Source organism: Rhinolophus sinicus, chromosome 14 (assembly GCF_057876585.1).
Source record: "Rhinolophus sinicus isolate RSI-liver-muscle chromosome 14, RSI-T2T, whole genome shotgun sequence".
NCBI lineage: Eukaryota > Metazoa > Chordata > Mammalia > Chiroptera > Rhinolophidae > Rhinolophus > Rhinolophus sinicus.
In genome coordinates this window covers 82,707,452-82,726,009 of record NC_142514.1, presented here as the reverse complement: position 1 = coordinate 82,726,009, position 18,558 = coordinate 82,707,452, and the positions used below count along the sequence as shown (strand labels likewise).

General features: G+C 40.4%; 1 protein-coding gene across 17 annotated transcripts in view; it reads left to right on the top strand.

Annotated features, from left to right (window-relative positions):
• The window catches only part of PHACTR1 (phosphatase and actin regulator 1), a 503,450-nt gene that overhangs the window by 409,524 nt on the left and 75,368 nt on the right, over window positions 1-18,558 (top strand). For 11 of the 17 annotated variants that reach the window (XM_019742987.3, XM_019742983.3, XM_019742985.3 and 8 more), the window contains 2 exons: window positions 12,319-12,486; window positions 14,806-15,012. In XM_019742987.3, the coding sequence (XP_019598546.2) occupies window positions 12,319-12,486; window positions 14,806-15,012 (375 nt within the window). The remainder of the gene's footprint in view (window positions 1-12,318; window positions 12,487-14,805; window positions 15,013-18,558) is intronic. The other 6 variants (XM_019742988.3, XM_074335219.2, XM_074335214.2 and 3 more) reach the window with 1 other exon arrangement.

The window sequence follows — 18,558 nt, the reverse complement described above, 5'->3', positions numbered from 1 at the left end:
CACTCTCATATGATAGCATAGGAGAGAAACTGTGACATTCTATTCATTTTGTATTCACTCCCTGTCCCAGTTGCATTTTTGACATCTGAATGCCCAGGAATAGAAATATGGTAAATCCCTTTTCAGCTGCAAACCTTGCGGCCAGAGTCATTATTTGGAAATTGTGGTCAGAGACATCAAATTTACATCATAGATGATGGAAGAACTGATGGGGTTGATATGAATTTGGTACCCAGAGCAGATGAAAGAAACCACTCTAGGAAACAAACACCACAATTTGAAACAATGAGTTGTTTGCAACTGGGGACGCACTAAGAATTAACATGAGCAGTGGTTTGTTGACCATGAGGTCCAGGAAAAGGCAGCAAATGATGACAAGTCTGGCAGGAAACTGTTACAGGGAAATACAACGGAAACAACCTATGCAAGGTCAATGCTTTTGCCACTTTTGTGATAGGAAGTCATTGCAATCCACATATTTAATGGTTTAGACAAAAGTCTCCAAACCAGAGGGAAAAAACTGTTAACATCCAAATAGGATATTAAATCCAGAACAATAGCAATAAAATTTTAAAAAGCAAGGTGAAAGCGCAAAAACATGTACCATTCCATTGCATGTATAAAATCATCCAAAGTATCACAGAATCAATTAAGTTTTGAAATTTAAATAGTTTACACAGATTTTCAAGGTAGGTTCAAAAGGATTCTGTGAGTCACAAAGATGCCTGTATCAGACAATAAGCAACCTCATGGCTCCTGCAAAATTGCTCCTGCATCTAAGCTGGTCAGGATAATCCAAAGACTTCTGGCTGGAAATAAAGATGAAAGATAAACCATAAGGTTCTCTGACATGGATTCTGAAGATATAGGTTCCCTGATCCTACAGAATCCTGCAGTGTCTGCCTTAAATCTTGGTGGTGCACAGATACTTTTAAACACACACACATTCTCTCTCTTTTTGTCTCCCCCCCTTTCTACTCCCCACCACACACACACACACACACACACACACACACACACACACACACACACACGATGACTTTTCCTCACTGGGAAAGAAAAATGCACCAGAAGAGTCAGAGAAAGAGACTGTAGGGTTTTTTTGTTTTTTAGACTGTAGGGTTTTTTTGTTTTTTTAGAGGGGGTGAGGGATTTGTTTGTTTTATAAGTAAGACTTTTTCAATTCAAGTCTTTTTAAATGCTTGAAAGTCAAATACATTCTCAGTAAATAGGCAGTATTTAATAGGCACGTATTGCTTTATATGTATGTTTAAAATTCTACAGAATAATATCTAGCACCATTTTGTTTAATCACATCAACTCCCTGAACTCAGGCAAATTGAAGAAAATATCTCCAACGAAAGTCAACAAATTCCAGGGAGTCATTTCCAACTTCTTAGGTTTAAAGCTCTTTAATCTTTAATAAACTCCATAGATAAATTATTTCTTAGGTAACTATTGCTTGGCACATCATTTTACTGACTGTGAAAACTGCTAGTGGCTTTAATTGCAATGATTTAAAGAGCTACTGGGATTCGCAAAAGCTTTTCAAAGCTCTGTACAGTCATATGCTGCACAACGACATTTTGGTCAGCAGTGGACCACATACACTTTTCTCTGGGCACAACCTCCCATGCTGCCTTCCTGTCCGCTGTAAAGCAGGCACGATATTCTGTGTCCGCCTTACACTTTCTCCAGAGCAGTGAAAAATCAGTTCAGTGACCTCTGCAGGTTTTCTGGAGCCCAGGGGACAGGTGTTGGGGAAGCAGCACTCTCAGCCTGCCCAGCGGACACGGAGCACTCCATTACTGAGACCGTGAACACACTGTCTGTTGTTCTCAATACTGGGATGTGTTGTATAACTGACATTTTGGTCAACAAGGAACCACACATGCAACAGTGGTTTCATAAGATTGTAATGTAGCTGAAAATTTCCTATTGCCTAGTGACGTCGTAGCTCACTTGTTTGTGGTGATGCTGGTGTGAGCAAACCTGCTGCCAGTTGTGTAAAAGTATAGCACATACAATTATGGACGGTACGTAGTACTTGGTAATGATAATAAATGAGCTGTTATTGGTTTATGCATTTTCTATACTTTTTGTCATCATTGTAGAGTGTATTCTTTCTCCTTATAAAACATTGTTTTCTATAAAACAGTATGCTGTGCTAACGTCAGCAGCAGCCTCATATATCTCATGTTTACTATATCCCTTGATTGCCTCATTTTCACTTGTGCTTGATTTAATCTCATGTTGTTTTATAAATTAGTGCAGCCTAAGTGTGTAGTGTTTATAAAGTCTACACCAGTGTGCAGTCATGTCCTGGCCTTCACACTCACTCACTCCTGCAGGCTCCATTCATGGTAAATAATCCGGTACAGATGTACCATTTTTTGTCTTTTTTTTAATCAATGTTCTTTTTTTCAGGTGTACAAAGCAATGTAATAGTTAGACATTTACACCCCTCATAAAGTGATAACCCCCCCAATCTACTACCCATCTGACAGCGTACATAGCTGTTACAATACCATTGACTATCTTCCCTATGCTGAACTCCACATCCTGTGACTATATATATATATATATATATATATTTAATTATAGTTGACATTCAATATTATTCTACTTCAGCTTCAGGTGTACTTATCCCCCTGATAAGTGCAGTACCCATCTGGCACCCTACATAATCTTTACAACATTATTAACTATATTCCCTATACTGTATTTCATATGACCATGACTATAACTACTAATTTGTATTTTCTAATCCCTTCACCTTCTCCCCCATTCCCACCCTCTTCCATCTAGCAACTATCAGTTTTTTCTTTGTATCTCTGCCATTTTTTATCTTATACCATATTTTTATTTGGATATGTTTAAATACACAGATATTAATTACCATTGTGTTACAATTGCCTCCAATATTCAGTACGGTAACATGTGTACAGACATGCAGCCTAGGAGCGATAGGCTGTGCCATACAGCCTCGGTGTGTAGTGGGCTGTAGCATCTGGGATTGTGTAAGTGCGCTCCATGATGTTCACGTAACAACGAAATCCCCCAAGAACACATTTCTCAGAACGTATTGCCATTGTTAAGTGGCCCATGACAGTATATTGTTGCTAAAATGGCACATTTGTAGGTCGATGTCAGAAAAACATTGGATGACGTCTCTGTTTCATGGCTCACAAAAATTCGGGATCACTACCACCAGAGTGAACGTTTTCAGAAAACACCCTGCGCTCTGTGGGTTACTTGTGAAGATGTGCTTTTTGGTTAAAGGGCATGTCTGAGAAATTAAATGAGAACATGGAATAGTCTGAACACTCTTGTCTCAAAGGGAAAAAGCCATTAGCAAACACTCGCATGAGCTCTTCATACATGTCTTCACGAAGGTAGTTATTTGCCTTAACGTAAGTGACTTCATTTTTCTATTTTGCTTTAATTACAGTTCACCCTTGAACAGCATGGGTTTGAACTGTGCGGATTCACTTGTACATGGATTATTTTCCAATAAATACTGTAAATGTATTTTCTCTTCCTTATAATTTTCTTAACATTTTCTTTGCTCTAACTTACTTTTCTAAGAAGACAGTTTATAATACATATACCATACAAAATATATGTGTTTATGTTTTCAATAAGGCTTCTGTTCAACAGTAGGTTATGAGTAGCAACGTTTTGAGGGAGTCAAAAGTTACATGTGGAGCTTCAACTGCACGAGGGTCGATGCCCCTGACCCCCACATTGTTCACGGGTCAACTGTATAGCCATTGATGCTCATCAGGAAATTAAAATGTGTTTGAGTTTTCACAAGCGTGTGTGTGTAAATTCTACACATCCGTGTGACTAACAAAGATGCAGTTTAGCTAACACTTCCTAATGTTTTCAGCTTCAAATTGTCACATGACTCTTGAGTTACATAGTGATTTTTCTTTACAATGGAAGCATAAACGTGGCCATAATGCCCTTTATTATGCTTCTCTACAAGTACTACAGTCTCAGAATTTGACTTTTAACTGACAATTAAGTCTTGTTTATAACGGATTGCCATATTGTTCTTTTGCTATCCTTAAGGAATTAACATTTCAAAATAAGTCATTTTCAATGAGCTCGCACATACCGTTTCCCCCGAAAACAAGCCCTAGCGGGACAATCAGCTCTAATGCATCTTTTGGAGCAAAACTTAATATAAGATCCGGTATTATATTATATTATATTGTATTGCATTATGTTGTATTATATATATTATATTATATTATATTATATTATATTATATTATATTATATTATATTATATTATATTATATTATAGACCGGGTCTTATATTATAGTAAAATAAGACTGGGTCTTATGTTAATTTTTGCTCCAAAAAACTCATTAGAGCTGATTGTCCGGCTAGGTCTTATTTTCGGGGAAACACGGTACATGATAAACTCCTAAAATATCATTTCAGGTGTTGTTATAATTACTGTTACACATAAAATGTCTAGCGTAGTTCTTGATACTGAAGATGCTCCAAATGCTTCAAAACACTCCAAAAATGTTTTTTTCACCATCTCTTTCACCTTTCCTTTCTTCTTCCTTGTCTTTCTACTGTGTAGAAGCTTTTTATGTAGAGCACAAACCTCTAGCTCTATACTAAAACTTTACATACCAGTTTTTTTAAAATAAAAACAAAATATTTAGCTAAAAATAAACCTGAAATCCATCAATGCACTTCCTAGTTCTTGATGTAATATGCCCAAATAGAATAAGTCATACAAGAAAAAGAAAATCTAAATGAAGAAATGATTTGCTATTTTAGCTTATCTGTTATTTCAGGCTTATTTGCAAGTTTTTTTATTTTGTTGTTTTGTTTTGTTTGGAGGACAGAGACTTCTTATTTCTTCCAACTGTCATACAGATAATACTTTGATCTGGAAGGAAATTGGGTCTCATCTAAGAGTCCTTTTGTTTTCAAGGGACAGAAACTGAGGTCCCAGAACTTAAGTGACTTGTTGCAAGCTAGTGATGGCAAAAATAAGAATACAGCTCTTCCTGTGTTCAGAATCTGCCCTTGTCCAGTGTACCTGCTGCTTCTCTCCCCTCCCCCACCAGCTCTCCTGAGAATGACTTCGGGGTGCTCACCAGCACAGCTGTTTACAGAGAAGCAGGCCTCCTAGAAGAGCATGGGTTCTTTCATAACAGCATCCCTTTCTATCGCCTGTCAGTGGCTCCTTCAATTTCTTTTTACCTGAGATGGAAAAGCATCCTCTTCCCTTGAGGCCCCAGACTATAAAGGATTTGAGTGGCCCAATATTAACACTCTTCTTCCCTTACTTTCTGAGCCATTTTAGGGATAAGACAAGTGGGAGATCAAAGTGCAGGGTATCACCTTTATTACTGATAAAGGCTAGTTTGAAAGAAGTCATTGATGGACCTGCTAACTCTCTGCTCGTGCCATCCCCACAAGCCTAGATCTCAAAATCAGCCTCACAAAACAGAAAGTCTGAGTCCTGAATCAACACTAGTGCAAGGTGGAGAGGGAAGAACTTACGCTGCAGCCCCTATGCTTTACCTTTTGGGTAGATTCGCTCCACCTGGTGGAGAAACAGGGACCAGTGGTTGCACCCTCGCAGTGAGGTAACTGTGGAGAGGGGTAAAGAGATGGACAAAAATGAGGGCTTAGAAAATGCCTCAAGAAATCAGGATGAGGGATGAGGAAGGGGTTTTCCCCTAACAAACACTATTGTTTTTTCATTTAACAAAGTGGCCTGCAGATTTTGTTTTTTTAGAAACGTAAGTATTTTTACAGAAAAACAGTTAATCATTAAACCCTACTTATAGCTTGCCAAATACACTTCAGAACTTTGCCAACCTGCATCCATTCTTCATTTTGATGTTTTTATAATCAACATGTACATGTTGTTTTCTGTTCCGGTTTTTGTACTTGACATTGTTTCAAACACATTTTTTTTGTATCTGCGGCAGCCACATGGTCACTTCATTTACATTTGTCTCTTTCTTAGCAAGACTGTGCATTTGACAAGTGGCACCTGGGACTTGATTTTTACTTCTTTGTACAAATACTGTTCATACTTGAAATAGTTATTTTTTTATTAGCTATAGTTAGCTCAGATTTCCCCATTTTGCTGGATTCTTTTTATATTTGTTGAATAGCATTTTATTTGGCAAATGAAAGTAAAGCTTTATGAGTGAGTCAAAACTATCCATCTTGCTTCCCTCTTGCACAGCCTGAATAAATAAATATGTATGTGCTCACATGTGAGTGCTACACACACACGTTTATACTATTTAGTCTAGTGTTGAAGTTTTATTTTTAGTTTTTTAATCTGTGTGAAATTTATTGCTGTAATGATTCTATATGTAGATATTGAACAATTCTTTTGAGCAATTCTTTATACTCATATTCAACTATTATTTATTAAAGAAAGACTAGAAATACACTTTTAAACATAGGTTTCTATATAAACCATGATGCATATCCTAGAAAATAAGATTCAGTGCTGAGCTTAAGTTTACATTATAGAACTTTTTGTTTTTCAGAATTAATATGTTTTTATCTTAACCTTCAAAGAATCATGAACCCTGAGCCTACTCACAACAAAATGTCTGTCTTTCATACAACTTTTAAAGAAACTGTTATTACGTAGATATCCATTGAAAACCTGAAAGAATTCTAGTCGCCCATTTTCCATGGTGACGTCATCTATATAAAAATCTTAGGCTAACCTTAAGTTTTGAGACAATTTAATTGATCAGAAACTGATGTCAGTCACCCTAAAACTAGAGTATGTCTAAAGCAAAATAAACAATAACAAAACAATAATTTAAAAAATCACTTTGAATGTAGTCACAAAGGTGACATCCAGTTATAAGTGGACACAATTCCTAAACAAACTAAAACAAAACAAAGACATTTTTAATGTATGTTTCAGGCCAATCATCTGGATCACAAATTTTACGTAAATCATACTTTTAGAATATTTAAAAAATTCTGTGCAAGACAAGATCCTCCTCTAATATGTGGTCTCCATCTACTCTGAGCACAAGCCTGCTATCTTCCTTCACCCCTTATGTTTCTTCATCCACTTCTCAGGGTTTAACTCCTCTGGCTTCTTTCCCCAACTCTCACAACCAGCTAGCTCACACTAATTACTCTGTGTGTCTGCTTTTCTGCATTTCTTCATTGCATCTTGCCAGTCCACTGTCTTCCCCAGGACACATCTGTTTTCTCCTTGGCATTTGGCCCGATGCCTGCTTGGCTTATGGAAGGAGACACAGACAGGGTGTGGTGAAGCTCCAGGGACGAGGCAGCAGACTGGGCAGTAGTCGCTACCTGTAGCCTAGGAGCTAATAGAAAACATCTGCCTTCCTCACAAGGTGGTTGAGAGAGTTGGCAGTTTCTGGTATGTGACACATTAATTATAGGCTCTCAACAGGTGTTTATGAATTGAGTGATTTAATTCAGTCTCACCTTTCCCTTCATTCTCCTTGTTGTGGTGTTAACTTGACTCTACCCACGTCTTCATTTCTTATGCCTCATGAGAAGAGGAGACTAAGGCTGGCGCAATGCCCGTGGCTGGTTTGCTACCTTAGATCCACTGCTGTCTGCATTTCCCCATTTGATATTCATGACACTGATGTGCATTCACTTCTGCATTCTATTCTCTCCCACTTCTGTGATCTGATTCTACCTTGTTATACATGTCTGCATCTGACTCAGACTTTATTTCTCCACTCGACCCTGCTGCTCTCTCCAGTCCCATTGTCCTTTGTGACAAGTTCATCTTCATGATCTATGGTTAAACAATGCAACCTCCTGGTTTCTTGTCCTCTCTGAGGTTTAAACCAGCCATCTTTGTTTCATGTAGCCAGATAAACAGCATTTCCTGCCCCAAACCTCATCATGAGAAGGCACTGTTGCCATTCCAGGTTCTCTTGCCTCACTAACTCAGTGGTTCTCAAAGTGTGGAACCCTAACCAGCAAAAGCAGTGTTAGCATCAGCCAAGCACTTGTTAGATATTGCACTCTTGGTGTCACCTCAGACCTACTGGATTGGAAACGCTGAGGGTGGGGCCCAGCAATCCGTGTTTCATCTGCCCCCTCACGGAATTGTGATGCCCACTAAAGTTTGGGAACCACTGCCTCAACTCATCTGTTCTCTTCTCCTGCCTTCTCCCTTCCTCCTAGTCACACTTTACTAATGCCAGTAGGACACATCTTATGGTTGGACATCATTGTATGCCATTTTGAAAACCATTATTATTATTATCACAGATCATTTTGGAAGATCACCTAAAACATCAAAATAATTTACCATAGTCAGGGAACTCTTTCTCAGCCATGATAACAAGAGAAAGCAATGATCTAGATAAAAGTACAAATACTCCATAAGACTTATCTTGATCAGGGAAGTTAAATTCTTCCTGGAAAAATATGTTTTTCTAATGCTACTAAAATTATGCTGGTAAAGGTGTTGATACACTGTTCTAGGTTGGTGCAAAAGTAATTGTGGTTTTAAAGGTTAAAAACAATTGCAAAAACCACAATTATGAATCTAATAGTAAATAGTAAAAGGCATGAAGACCCTCAGTCGTCTTCAAGTTAATCAAACTTAGAATTACCAAGCATTAGGAGTTCCCAGCAAGTTCCTTCGCTTGATGATGAGTATATGGAGTCCATTACATTAATGTTTCTACTGTTGTGTATGTTTGAAAATGTCATAGTAAAAAATTGTAAATATAATAACAATTACTTAACAATGACAGCATCATTCTACCCCCATGTTATATGAATCCAAATCAAATGGTTTTCACTTTTGTCACTACCAAGCTTGGTCATAAATAATATCGATAATGAATTTGTATCTATTGAATGGTTTTAATTACTTCTAGATATGTATGTGTGATGTGTGATCAAACAATACAGTGAATGTTTAAATGTAAAAAAAAAGTTATTACAGTAAAAGACACATTGTCATTAGTCCCCCTCAGAATACTCCCCCTCACTTCAAACACACTGATCCCACCATTCTTGCCCCTTTCTGAAGCAGCTCTGGAAGTCCTCTTTCGTGAGTGTCTTTAGTTGTGCTGTCATGGCTGCCTCGATGTCCTGAATTGATTCAAAATGTTTACCTTTCATGGTCGTTTTGATTTGGGGGAAGAGCCAGAAGTTGCATGGTACCAAATCCAGTGAATAAGGTGGATGAGGACACACCGTAATGTTTTTATTTGACAGAAGTTGCTGTAACAGAAGCGATGTGTGACAGCAGAGCCTTTCATTGTGATCACAAAATATGGTGAATGCTGCTGCCGAGGGCCATCCAACAGAAAGGCAGGGCTCTTCAATACAGGAAGCAGTGAGTGGAACCTTAGTAACAGTGTGTGACAAGTTTCACCTTGTTCGGGGCAGTCAGTCAGGTGTGAACTATGGTTGAGAGAAGGTGTGTTTTAAAGTGTGCCGTAAATCATCCTCCATCATGACAACGCTCCGTGTCACACATCACTTCTGGTATATGGCAATTTCTGTCAAATAAAAACATTACGGTGTGTCCTCATCCACTGGATCTGGCAACGTGCAACTTCTGGCTCTTCCCCAAAGTCAGAATGGTTCAGGACATGGAGGCAGCCATGACCGCGCATCTAAAGATACCCATGAAAGAGGACTTCCAGAATTGCTTCAGAAAGTGGCAAGAATTATGGGATAAGTGTGTTTGAAGTGGCAGTGGGGGGTGGGGGGGTTATTTTGAGGGGGATTAATGGCAATGTCTTTCATTGTAATAATTTTTTTATTTAAACATTCACCATATTTGCTCACAACTCATAAATAGATAAAACATGATTATCAATGTTAATGTTGTAGAAATGACCAAAAGCTAAGAAGTTTATGTGATCTGTACATTGCTGCTGTATAAATAGTAAAACCCTTTAGAAAAACAATTTCGCTAAGTCCAGGTATGTGTTGGAGACATTAAATTATTAATACATATAAATTTCATTCATAGGCATCTTTTCTAAAGGGGGAGAAATCTAACTGCAGAAAAGATTTTGTACAAGAAGATGGCCAGCAGAACTTTCTTTTTTCATAATAGCATAAAACATTTGACTTTCCTTTATGACCAACCACAGGGAGATAGCTAAATAAACATTAGTATATTCATCTAATATAATCAGTTAAGATAATAGTTTTGCAAATTATAATGCTATATAATAGTAAAAAGAAAAGACACAAACTTTGATACATAGTAAGATCACAACTATGAAAACTATGCACAGAAAAAGAAACTGTGTCTGTTAGGGTGGCCGATATGATCAGTTTCTTATTTCTTCTTTTTTTCTCTTGTTTTTATTTTTTCAGTAGAAATGTAAATTTAGAAATTATGACAGTGGAATTCCCAAGATTATTTTGTCTCCACAGTGGTTTGGGCCTTTGTCACTTAGCAAGGTACTTTTAATTCATGGGAGTTACATTTTTTGACAGTTAACAGTCCCAAGAAGAGAGACTAATGTTGCTACTCTATTACTAGCTGAGCCTCTGGCACTAAGCCAGCTGCCTTGGTGAACCCAAGGTTCACAGAGAGAGTCTAAAGTAATCCAACTGCAGTTGTGTCTTTATTCCCAATGTTGTGTCTAGGGTACTTCTAACTGTTACAATGGATAGCAGTCATTCCATTGCAGGTCTGCCCCAAAGAAGCAGAACTGGAGCAAGAGTGCTGAAACGCTTCCTCCTCTGGTTCTCTCGCCCAAGACTTTTATTACACTTGGAACATCCAAAATCAAAGTGGTTTCCTAAAGATGTGTTAAACTGAATGGCAGCTGTGTCGTTATTCCACCAACTGGGAACTTGAAGCGGAGCTACTTCCCACAGCATCAGTTTGAACACGCTAAATTAAAGCACGTTAAGAGGAATCCGGCCCATACCTGATGGGGTGGTGATGGAGTAACACACACCCGCAGCCTTTCACATCCTGAAGACTCTGGGTTCAGCTGTGTACTACATGGCATTGGCCTTAGAGTCTGTTCTTCTCTTGTTAGTGAGGAGTAGTAATCATACTGCTAATCACAAGTATAAGAACTACCGCTACCATTTGGGGCATACAAACAGGCCGAATGAAAATCTTCAGATGTCTGTGATGTACATTATCTGCTTCATATGGTTTTTTGGTGTTCATTGTATTTTTTTCTATGTTTCTAGAAGGTTCAGGTCAAATATCATATGTCCTTGAACCGTATGTTATCTAAAGCCTGTTTTATAGGTTACTCTGTTGAATATACATTTCATCGGGCCAATTCCAACGGGGGGGGGGGGGGTACGGTGGCTGGCAGAGGCTCCTTTGCCACCAGATATCATTAAGTATAATATTAAAGCCTTGGGAGGAGCATAGCAAAAGGAAAGGATTATATATCCAAAATTAACCTTGGAGTCATTTCTACAAGCAAATCTTCTTTCTTCCAGTTTTAAGGCAGGTGTTTGCTTTGCTGGTTTCTGTGTTTCTGACTAAGCATTGCTCAGTGTTTCATCAGATATTTACTCATCTTCCTGAAACAGCTTTCAGTCCTCTTTAAAAATTAATTTGACTTTAACGTCTAGTTATCCAGACTCCCCTAGGCTAAGATGAAATCACACTGGGGGATTTTGATCCAACAAACGGCCGTTGAGCAGGAGCCTTTGAGCTTCCACCCTGGTGTTAACTAGCTGCCCCTTGTTTTGTGGAGACTGAAACTTGATCAGAGCCTGCGGCCCACGTGGTGGAGTGACCCCTGGTGGGCACTGGGAGATTTCCACGCACTTCCTAGCATCCTTGGGGCCCTGCCGCCCTTCAGCTGGGATTTGGGCAGAGGTAAAGAGAAGACGGGATGAGTTTTTGCCTATGGCCTTGAACCACCATGCTTTGGGCGCTTGTTCAATGATATGGCACTCTTTACTCGTGGGAATTCCTAATCCTGGTTTTCTAATCTTTGAGGCTTGCTCAGTTTTCCCAAGTTTTCAAAAATTCTGAAACAAAATTCGTTTTAATTCACTTTCATTAAAAAGGAAAAACAGACAAAAGTTGGTAGGTTACAGTGAGAGAGATGGAGAAGAAACAGGCAATTGGCTAAAGCTCATAGAAAATTGTTGTCCTGGTGGTTAGACGTTATACCTCTAACAATAACATAAATGTCTTAAAAGCAAATGGACAAGTATAGACTTTACATACTGACATTGATAAAGATAGTTCAAAAGCGTCTTAACTCAGTTAGCAGGCTACAGATGTCACCCTTCCCTGGGAAGCAGGCGTTGTCTAACTCTGCACTCTCCTTCTCGCTCTGACAGACGGGGAGCTCTCCATATCAAATGAGGACGACTCCCTGGAAAACGGACAGTCCCTGAGTGCCAGCCAGCTGTCTTTGCCTGCCCTGTCCGAGATGGAGCCGGTCCCAATGCCCAGGGATCCCTGCTCATATGAGGTGCTCCAACCATCTGACATCATGGATGGGACAGGTAATGCCCCTGGCAGAGTTGTCGCGTAGGCCGCAGCATGTGGTGTGAGGGAGCTTTGGCCTGCCTGGCCTTGGGTTCTATTGTGAACCATCTGAACCCAAGAATCTCCTGGAAATGGGGACAAAACTGACCAACTAGTACATACTGAGTATTAAAATATGGAGGATTATTTGCAGTTCTTGTCCTATAGCTTTTAAAGATATTTTTATGACCTTACTCTCTTTAAAGAAGATATGAAGGTAAGGCGGTGGCGGGGGGTGAGGGCGTGGTAGAAGAAGGAAAAGGGGTTGAAATATATGGTGATGGAAGGAGATTTGACTTTGGGTGGTGAACACACAATACAATATATATATAGGTGATGTATTATAGAAATGTACACTTGAAACCTATACAATTTTACTTACCACTTTCACCCCAATAAATGTAATAAATAAAAAAATAATCATTAGAAAAGAAGACATGCCCTGTTTTTATAATATTGATGATTTAAACTGTCATTGTATTGTTTTCTAACACTCATTTCTGTTAAGATGAAGCTAACAAATCCTACACTTCTCTATGGTACCTGTCTAATCACCTGTTCGTAAGGCCCCAACATGCCTTTTAATCCTAGTCCCAGTATACCAATTAATGGTTATATCAATTTAGAAAATTGTATCAGTTTACTGTATCTAATCAATTAATGTGATCATTGGCTATCAAATTGTATACAATTTGCTGGTTAACTTGTATCCTGCCAACAGATGATTTTGATGCCATCTGACTGTCACTCCCTCTTTGGTCCAAAGCCTTCTGAGTGGCCAATACCCACTTCTTCAGGAGATTTGCAGGATAGTCCTCGTTAGCCTGAAGATGGGACCCTCCCGACAACCAGGAAGGACAAGTCCTTGTTGTCAGGAGACAGGCCTGGGGGAAGGGACCTCTTGGAATATCTGGAGTGGGTAGAAAAGCCACATCCTTTCTCCACACCTGGTGCGGAGTCAACATCAGCAAAGTTCGTATGGGGGGATGGGAAAGATGGTGTTTCACAGAGTCACTTCCCAGGCTTCACTTTGGGTCTGGGTGAGTTATTGCTCCATCTGTGTCCAACACTGATAAGAACAGTCTCCTGCGACACAGGGAGAATTTAGCACTCATGAGGATTATTTGCAGGGCTTTGATGCTGCAGGGAACACCCAGATTAGAGAGGAAGAAGAGGGTGGGGAGGAATCGTTTCTAGGCATTCTTATTGTAACAGTGATGGGAGGAAGGAAGAGATGCAACTGAGTTACATCCCCCCAGCCCCCAAGCTGGGGAGACTTTTCCAGCTAAAGCCATGAATTGTGTTTTTTATCCAACCTTCCTTGTGACATTGAATCAGATGGGTTTGATTGGCATAATGAGAGCTGTCGTCCCAGAGAAGTCACAGAGTTTCAGTCTGTCATGAGCCAGACGGCCACCATGGTCAGGCCTGTGCCACCAGCCATGACAGCTCATCACTGGAACCAGTTGCAGCCCCGCATACGTGAAAGGAAGAGTTAGGCCCAATGCAGAACAAAGAGAAATGGGGCAACTCGAAACAAGAAAACCGTAACTCTGGCAAGTGAGAGGAGAGAGGCAGGGGGAAGACAAAAAGGTGTTGAATTGGAGCATCCGTCACCTCGTCAAGGTGCGTAAGAGCTGCAGGGGCAGGAGGCACCCCTCAAATTGCAGGGTGCCCTCTGGAGGCTGCTGCCCACTTGGACGGCTCCAGAACCTGAGGCGCAACCGCCCCAGCAGTGGCATGGCCTACCTGTGTCACTTCCAGGCTGTCTTCAGTACCTGCTGTCCCTGGGAGCAGGGACACGTGACACCCGGCAAGCTAAGATAAGAATCCGCTCTCTCTTCCTCCCCAGCAAAAGGGAGGCAGGCCCTTTGGGACTGATGTTTCGTGCTGGTTTCAGCCAGACGGGGCTCCTTGTCGCTGATCCACTGCTCCTGTCATCTGTTGATTATTTCTGTCGTCCATGGATCACATCTTAGAGCACCCATAGGACTTACGTTATAAACACTGAGATTAAAGTGGTCAAGCTTTGGGTAGTTTTGAGAAAACGTCCTCTTCCTTTTTCTCCCTGTTGCTCCTTCCACCTCTCCCTCTCCTGCCTCTGCCCTCCCCTTACCCCCTCCCTTCACTGGATTTCTGGTGTCCTCTCTTTAACTCTCTACACATATGTGACAACCTGGAATCATTGGTGCTCTGCTGTGTTGCTAACCTGCGTCTCTGTCCTGTGTGCGCCTGTCAACCCCACCTGCACTGCATTTGTGTAATGTCTTCTGTGTGTCATGTGGTTGTCCCCTCAGTGTCTGAAGAGAGTCCCTCTGCCAGTGAGTCTGGAGTCCTCCTGTCCCAAGATCCTTCAGCCAAACCAGTCCTGCTACTGCCCCCCAAAAAACCTGCTGCTTTCTCTGGAGACCATGAGGAGACCCCAGTGAAGCAGCTGTCCCTTCTCAAGCAACCCCCTGCCCTGCCTCCCAAACCCACTGCCAGGATTGCCAACCACTTAACAGGTGAGTCAAGAAGTCTCTGGGGGCGTGCCGCCCTCCCTTCCCTTCAAGGGATATTCTCTTCTCTCTTTTTCTTTTGACCTGAAGCCTGATATACCTCTTTGGTTGTTCTGTGGGATGTGTGGGTGTTTCCATGTGTGTCTTGGAACACGCAGTCGTGGCCTGGGTTTGTGTGTTTGTGTCAAGAAGCATTCGATATACACTTACCAGTCATGTGCCAAGAGCCTTCAGTCGCATGTATCTGTAAATATGTACATTGGTATCTATGTGACTAATTCAAGATTATTTGCCCATCTAGGTGAATTAGACTTGATGTCAAAATCTTTGCAAAGATAAAGAGTAATGCCGTATTCCCTTCATAATGAGTTTGTCAAAGCTTTAAAATTTTTGTTTTTAAATTATTGATCTGAAGCCCAACATATTTCTTCTATTAAAATTTATGTCTGTGCTGTCCTCTTAAAAATAAAAATAAAAAGCAAAGACAATAATCTGAAAAATATTGTGGGAAATAGTTTTAAAAGAAGAATGAGCTTAGGCATGGTGTCCTAAAATGATTTTTATATTTTCATTTTTAAAGTGTTACTTAACGAATATACCCACAGCTATTAAATTGGGCATCTAGTAAATTGCACTTCCCTGCATATTAGCACATGCAGCAGATACCACTTTGTGGTTTGAGGTTGTGGTGTGTCAGAGATGAAAGATTTCAGAGGGTCATTTCTCCAACCTTGATAGTAATGCCATCTGATACTGAGCGACTGCCATTTTGCAATGTCTTTGGTCTTTTTATAGTTTCTGTTGATCTCTGTACATATTTTGTAAGATGGAACAGGATAGAAATTGGGAAGAATATTCACTGATTTTACAGTAGAAAAACTGAGGTTCAAGAAAACTAAGCGACTTTTCCAGGGCCGGCAGGAATTCTGCAGTAGAGCCACGATTAGACCCTGTGTTTCCCAACTCCTAGTTCAGTGTGTGTTGTGCTAGGACAGCAGGATGTCTCTCATGTGATGCTGAGTTTTATTAGAGTCCAACTTAAACATAGGGTTGTGTCAAACCTCTCTATCCATGTGTGCGTCCATCCAAGTCAGATATTTGTGGTTCAGGAGAGCAAATCTCCATCTACAGGAACTGTCCAACACATTAATAACACTTTAGATCAGTGCCCCAAAATTTAAATGCATAGAAAACCACAAAGGAGAAAATGCCCTCATAAGCCTCCCTCTAAGAGCGGCACCACTGTCCATCTACCTAGCAAATAAAAATGAAATACTGCTACACACCGTCTTTTATCACCTGCTTTGTGCACTCAGTGATATCTTGTGAACTGATTCTCATGTTAGTGAATATTCCAGAGCATGATTTTGTTAGCTGCTTGGTGTAGATCAGGATTTATTTGACTGACCTCTTAGGGGCTTTTCGTCTTCTCTGTTGTAAAAAAAATAAAAATAAACAACCGCAAACATCCTGAACAGCATACATTTTATTTTTATAAGCATCTCTGAGTTTTCTCTAATTTGTTTCCAGAATTAGAATTGCTCATTTATATATACAGTGGACTCTTGCACAACACAGGGGTTAGGGATGCCGACCCACACCCACACCATTGAAAATCTGCTTTTGACTTCCTAAAGACCCTCTAAAAGCATGTATGGGGCTTGGTCCAGGACTCCCAAGAATACCAAACTCCAAGGATGCTCAAAGCCCTGTGTAACATGGCGTAGAATAATGCATACAGTTGGCCCTTCACAGCAACAGCTTCCCAACCACTGATCGAAAACAGTACAGGTAGCCACTGAAAAAAATCTGTGTATAAGTGGACCCACACAGTGCAAACCTGTGTTGTTCAAGGGTCAACTGTATCTGTAGAAAACAGATGACCATCAAGAGTGACACTTGTAGTTCAGTGCAGTCCGATAAAAGGTTATTGGAGATGCTGAAGCTTGAGCTGACCCTTAACGCCTGAAGTGCATCTGTAGAGAAAGAGAGAAGAACATTCCAGAAAAGAAGACCCTGTACAAAGACTCAGAGGTGGCAATATTCGAGTGAGTGACGAGGTGGCTGAGCCACGGTGGAGGGCCCATCTTGGGACGTCATGAGACAGGTTCCCGGGGAGGCACACAGATTGGATTGGATTCCCGTGGCAGTGAAAGTCTTTAGAGGTCTTTGAGCAGGGGAGTGATATGATGAAAACTAGCCTTTAAAAATTTTTCCTGGGTCACTGTGTAGAATGAACAGAAAGAAGAGAAGCCACTGAGGCCAAAATCACTAATTGAATTAAACTGCACACTTTGCGCCTACTTAAGAGGCCACTCCAGTTGTTGAAATATGAGCTACCAAGCATCTGGCCGATAGCAGTGGGAAGAGAGACAACAGAACAATAGATGACATTTTAAAAGAAGGATGGACAGTATTTCTTAGCCAGCAACCCCCTCTAATTTATCTAGTTATCTAATTCATGAAAGCACACTCCATTCACTCATAGCTTCAGCTCTGAGCCCTGAACTTCGGTAGGCTGGTATCCGTAGGACTATTCATCTTTGAGGGACTAAAGATGTCTAAATTAACCCAAACTCTGGCTTCCCTCGTCCTTTCCCAAGGAGCATGGACTTTACCTATTATCTGTAAACCTCCTCTCCACATACCTTGGATCAAATGAATAAAAATACATAAGAGCAGTCAATCCTTACCGTATTGTACCTGGTTGCCTCTTAAATATGAAGCCAAGACAGGTGCAGAAGTGTATGGGCTGTGAGTCTGGTGCTATCCTTTTAGGCTTAAACTCAATTAGACTTGCGTAATTTTTGTAAATGAATCATCTTTCATAATGAATCTACACACTGTGAGGCAGCTACATTAACCCCGTTCTCTTACTAATTACTCTAGAGACATCTGGGCAATGTCAGACGGAATTACTAAACTAAGAATTCTAGAACTCTGAATTGAGACTTAAAAGTTTCAGTATGTTCTCAATATCTGTTGAGTGATTTGAAAGGAAACACAGGACAGTTTGAAAGACACCAAGTATGATTAATAGGGAGTGATGGTTAATGGTCTGGAAGAATGCGGGAGGAAGCGGGAGCCTGAACTGCGGCTACTGCCAGGTACACGATCGGGGAAAAGATGCAGACATATCTCTGCTCTGGCATTTGCCTCCACATTATCAGGAAAGCCATGATTACCTAGGAGACTCTTTGTCTTACAGTTTTTCTCTGTTCTTGAGCCAGGTAAAGAGAAACCGTCCTGCTCTCCCAAACTATTTTTGTTTTTCTCCCACTGGCATCCTCTTCCATCTTACCTTGTTCAACATCAGCACACACCATAGCACGTAATACAGGGTCAGGGTTGTTGAGCATCAGATTCCCTTCCATTCAGGAAGGACAGTGCCCAGCAGAGCTGATTGTATAATGAATGTGATCTGAGATGAGTGATTCTCAAAATTCATCTTTCTTGGGATGATGGCTAACCCTAGAAGAAAAGGGTGATCGAGACAAGAAAAAAAAACAAAAAACAGAAAACACTGTTTCCCTCCTTTCTAAGTCTTTGCCA